At 50.7% G+C, this 5,453-nt stretch overlaps 1 protein-coding gene across 1 annotated transcript; it reads left to right on the top strand.

The window, feature by feature from the left end:
* The first annotated feature begins 68 nt into the window (after positions 1–68).
* On the top strand, positions 69–4,429 carry LOC119577961 (proline-rich receptor-like protein kinase PERK10). The gene is made up of 2 exons (XM_037925655.1): positions 69–107; positions 3,224–4,429. The coding sequence occupies exon 2, from the start codon at positions 3,371–3,373 to the stop codon at positions 4,427–4,429; it is 1,059 nt and encodes a 352-aa protein (XP_037781583.1). The 5' UTR covers positions 69–107; positions 3,224–3,370.
* Positions 4,430–5,453: the final 1,024 nt, after the last annotated feature.

Here is a 5,453-nt window from a genome sequence, read left to right as displayed (position 1 = left end):
AGCGCGCTCCCTGGAAACTAAGAACAGTACGGCACCTCCGTGTTCTTTGGAGACTCAGTCGATTTTTACCCGCGGTGAGAGTCACGCTGTGTGACGCCGTCCCGGAGGTGGGCTTTGACTTGCGCGAAGGCCCGTGCTGTGATCGAGTTCTGCTGCGGCATGTGGTCGTGGCAAGGCTCCTGCGGCCGGAGGATAGTGGCTGCCGTCGTGTCGTGCTGCTCTCCCCGCGGATCGTGGTGCTGTGTTTTAGATTGAAGAAAAATAGCATGGAATGTTCAGGAGGAAAAAAATAAGTTGTCAAGGAATGTTGCTCTTGCTTGGCGCGTGGAGGTGTGTGCTGAGTGTTACTCACTCATATACGTCGTAAAGCAAGGCCAGGGGTGTGGTCTTGCCCCTTGTGTGCAGTGGCCGATCCTATGGGAATGTAGAGCGACATGCCGAGAGGTCAGACTTGATCTCGTGACGGTGAAGTGCAACTCGAATGCAATCGTGCAATGCGTCTCGGGAATATGCACTCCCGAAGGCCAGGATGAAGCCCCAAGAGGAATCCTCAGTGCGTATATACTGCCAGTGCTGAACATACGGCATTCCCTCGTCGTTGCGAATATTGCAAGACCTGTGTTGTAGAAGGCTTGTTGTGCGTGTGTGAGAAACGAAACGAAACGCCCGATATCGGTGACTCCAGGGCGTAAGGACGATGCTGGAAGTGTGTGTCGTAGAGGATAGAGAGTGAGTTTAGCAGAGGCTCGCTATGTTGTGATGCTCGTACCTGACCCGTCCTTACCCACTCCCCCGCCCACCCGCCCCCCGACCTCTCAGCGCCCCGGGCACGCCGACCTGCACTTGTTCTGGGATAATCTACGTGATTGGTGCACGCTTGGCCGGAGAAATAGCAGGAGGGAGAGGGAAAGTGAGAGGGAGGAGGAGATAAAGAAGTGGAGAGGGAGAGAGAGAGAGAGAGAGAGAGAGAGAGAGAGAGAGAGAGAGAGAGAGAGAGAGAGAGAGAGAGAGAGCGGAGAGAGAGGGAGGGAGAGAGGGGAGAGAGAGAGAGGAGGGAGGGAGAGAGAGAGGAGGGAGGGAGAGAGAGAGGAGGGAGGGAGAGAGAGAGGGAGGGAGGGAGAGAGAGAGGGAGAGAGAGAGAGAGAGAGAGAGAGAGAGAGAGAGAGAGAGAAAGGCTAGAATAAAGAATGAAAGTAATAAAAAAGGAGGAAACCAGAGAACCTCCAAAATTATTAGGCATTACGGAATCGTAAGAGAGAAAGAGAAAGAGAGAGAGGGAGAGAGAGAGAGGAGAGAAAGAGAAAGGAGAGAGGAGGAGAGAGAGAGGGAGAGGTAGGGGGGGAGATGAAGAGGCTAAAGAGGAGGGAAAGGGTAAAGGAGATGGAGAGAAAGAAGGAAGAAGAGAAACAAAGTCAGAGACAGAGAGGGGTGGAAGGAGAGAGGAAAAAAAATATAGAAAGAGAGAGAGTGGAGGGGTGAGTAAGAAAGAAAGGGAAGTGTTTCTTTGTGTGCATTCTTAAGATAATGGGGGTTGTTCGTGTAATGCAAAAACGATAGATTGACAGCTCGGACAGGTGGTGCGACAGGGGGACTTGATCGTATTTTTGGACAATGATGCAAACACAGCATCTCAACATATGCAATTACGGGGCACCATGGAATGTACTTCAATTTTTACCCAGCCGTTTCGAGGTTATTCGGTTCATCGAGTGTCATTATATCGTGTCATTAAAGTGTGACAAATCTTCCATCTTTTCTATTATGCTGGTTTCGAGTTACTGCCATTCTAGAATAGTTTGTCAGAGATCCATGTTTCCGTTAGCGGGGTTGGCCCATGCGTTGCCGTATCCCTTTTGTATGTAAATTTGCGAGGTGTGTGTGTGTGTGTGTGTGTGTGTGTGTGTGTGGTGTGTGTGTGTGTAAATGTACTGTAATGTGTTATAAATGTGAATGTGCGATATTGACTTATTGATTGTTATGTTTTGCTAGGAGTGATAGAAAATTATAGTAAGTTTAATGGGCTGTTTGTTAATAACCACTTAAGACTCGACCTTATAGGTCAGGTAAAGAAATAATCTTGGTGACGAAATAAATCTGCGTTACACTAAACTTTAGTTTGTTTTAATTTCAGTGTCACTGGACTAGTCGAGGTTATTAAACCTAAAAAATATGGCTAACTACTGAAAGTTTTTGTCGTCTTTGTAGTATTAAAGGAATTCAAGAAATGCTCAGGGACAATTTCCCATCAGATGCCCATTTTACTCCAGTCATTTCTTCAGTCTATAATCGTAGCAGATGTAGCGAGAGGTCAGAGGTCACGACAGGCAGGTGTCAAGAGAGAGGTCAAGGCGCTGTCCACTGGCTGTGTCCCGGATGTATTTCCTCTTCACGACATTGCCGGGTGTGGGTCAGCGGCCCGTGACGTCACCGCTGCACCCACGCCTGTTATTGGCTCCACGCCCAGAGCAAAGGGGAAAGTTCACCCATTTTATACAGGGTTCTCGGGACGAGCGCGCGCGTGTGTGTGTGTATTAGCTCATACTCACTCACACTCCCCGTGCACACTTTTGGGGTGAATATTTACAACACTTACGCTGGGTGGAGAGTGAAGGAAGAGTGCAGAGATGACGTGGAGTAATATTTTTAAAATTTTTTGTTTGTCAGCAATCTGCAAGTGGCATGGCGCACTAGGAATCAGTATGTGAGATTAAAAAAAAAGATAAAGTTAAAAGACCTCTTTTTTATGCCATTGGGATTATGTTACGTTAAAACGCTTCGAATGTATAAAATAGCTGTATGAAAAGGTACTTTGTGTGTGTGAGTGAAAAAGTTAGTATTGTGAGCTTAGAGAAGGAAGTAGGGGGATGGGTATAATAAGTATATAACTTAAAGCAAAAACTGTAATGACTGTTGTAAAAGTCTCTTTTTTTATTACTTACGTTACACACCTCCGCCGTCAAATTGAATAAAGAAAATTAGATAAAGGAAAATAGATAGATAGATGAACAAATCATTATCCAAAGTGAGACGTGACAGACAAAGCATCCTGGTCTGACCCTTTGACAAATCGCCCATAAAATTCGGATCGGTTTCTTGGTCCGCGTTGAAATCACCGGAACGCGGGTCCAGGCACGGTCGCCTTTGGGATATCGTTGCTTAACATTCGAGTGGTCTGTGTTAATGTGTTTGGGAGTGTTAAGGCTATAAGAGATCTGTTTTCCAGATAATGAATCTTAATGCGGAATTGTGAGACGCATAGTACGGTAACGGAAGCTTTGACTCTTGTTCTGAGAGTGAGACTTCGTTCGGAGGGCATGTGAGAGAGCAAGTAAAGTCTCGTGTGATCTCCTGATCAAGTACAAAGCCCAAGATGAAGCAGAAGATTGATACGAACCTGCTCGCCTCCTCCTCCGTGTTCTGGTGGTCTGGAGAGCGAACGGGCTGGGAGGCTGACCATCCGGGCGCATGGCACGGAGTGTCAACAGGCTGGCACTCCAATGGACAGGGGTCAACTGAGTGCCTATACGACGTCGACGATGACTGTTCCACCATCGTCCGTCCGCCCACCATCTCCGTCCCTACTCTGACCCCGGGGGCGTCGCCCCCCTACACGCCCAGATCCAGGAGGTCGCCGGTGCCGCACTCCCCCTCCAGAAGTCGCCCTTCGTCGAGTGGGAGGTCGAGTCAGTACTCCAGCGGTCGAATGTCGCCTGTGTGCGAGTCACCTCCACCTCCCCTGCCCCCAAACCCACCCCCGCCCCTGCCCAGCTCCAGGCCGCCGCTGCCCCCGCATTACTGCCTTGCCCCGACTGTCCTCCCTCCGGCGGCCCCGCCCTCGCCGCCGGGGGACGCCATGTACGCCACCCTGCCGCTCAGCAGAGAGGACCGCAAGAAGTCCATGGCGCTGACCTCTATAAAGAAGGACAAGCACACGTACATCGCCCTGCCGCCCACCGACGTCCTGCAGGGGAACGTGTACTCATCCCTCCGGCCGAAGAAGTCAATGTCCTTCGCGTCGCTGAAGCACTACAAGGCGTCGCGGGAGGTGGCGACGGACCCCGCGGGACCGGTGGAGCCCCTGCAGTACCGGGCCCGGTCCCACGACGAGCTCCGGTACGTGAACCCACCCGCCGGCCCCTCCGACGAGAGGGACCCCTACACCCCACAGGGCACGCCGAGGGGGAAGAAGTCCTCCTACCCGAAGGAGGAGGATCCTTTCGCCCTGGAGGACAAGAGCTTCATGTCAGAGGAGGTCGAGGTCACCCAGCCGGAGGACGCCCTCTATGCCACCCTCCCCCCGTGCGTGACCTCGCAGAGTGCCAAGATGCTCCCCAGGGCCAAGCTCAGGAGGAGGTCCATTGCGGTGGCCAACGAGTTCACGCTGGTATGTAAACACTCAAACTTTCTCTTTCGTTTGTCTGGTAATTAGCTTATGGCACCTTAGCTCAGTCGACCCTGGGCGAGAAAATGTGACACAGAAACACACAAAGAAACATAATTACACACGGAGGCGCAAACATATACCTCCCCCCTCCCACTCCACCCCAACACGCAGACACTCCAGCGCCGAGACAGTGTCCGTCGCTGCCGGACGGAGCCGCGACTTGCTACGCCGCCCCGAGCTTAATTTGCATGTTGTGACATTTCCTCGGCGGAGGGAGGGAGCCGGCGACGCCACGAACGAGAGTGAATGAGTGTCTGCTTGTGTGCTCGCCCATTGTGTCGCCAAGGGGGGTGGAGGGGGGAATGGGGGTGCAAGGGACATAGAGGTTATGGGGCGGAATGTGTGATTGTGTGGGTGGGGGGAAAGAGGGGGAGGAGGTCTATAAATGTCATGAAAGGTCTCAGTTTCACTTTTTTGTGTGGATGTTCGAAAGATTGATTGATTGTGATTTCGTGTATTTGTATGTTTTATTGTGTGTGCATGTGTGTTCCTTCAGTTTGAATGTCTTTTTTATATCCTATTTTCAGTTTCACCATTATTTTTTGCACTTGCACGCCTATATGTCTGCGATTGTTTGGGCACAAAGAAGCGGGCGTGTCCGTTGTAGGAGAGGGAGCGAGGGCGGGGGAGAGAGAAGTCAAAACAACAGACATGAATAAGTAATCACCTCACTCACTCATGATGAGCTGGTGAGGCGCATGATGACTTCATTCATCCACTTCGTTACGCGATGAACTCCGAGCGATGCTCGCCGCCTTCCCTTCGCGTCGCTCTCACGCGCGCGCGCATTCTGTCATTATCGGGAGTCATTCGTCATTCGATCGGAATCAGTTTCTTTTATTCGCCCGCGACTTTCTTTTTCGTTTGATCGTTTTTTTGTGTTTTTTTTCCTTTTTTGTTCTTGTTGTTCTAAAAGACATGATATCCTACTTTTATCAGTCAATGCAAGTTGTCGATGCTTATACCATATGGATCGGCAGCTGGTATTACGAATGAGCCAACGCAAAAA

Source organism: Penaeus monodon, chromosome 10 (assembly GCF_015228065.2).
Source record: "Penaeus monodon isolate SGIC_2016 chromosome 10, NSTDA_Pmon_1, whole genome shotgun sequence".
Lineage (NCBI taxonomy): Eukaryota > Metazoa > Arthropoda > Malacostraca > Decapoda > Penaeidae > Penaeus > Penaeus monodon.
This window is presented reverse-complemented; position numbering and strand designations above follow the sequence as displayed.

What these genes read in the sequence shown, in the direction of transcription:
- LOC119577961 (XM_037925655.1), top strand. Translation starts at nt 3,371, where the DNA reads ATGAAGCAGAAGATTGATACGAACCTGCTCGCCTCCTCCTCCGTGTTC.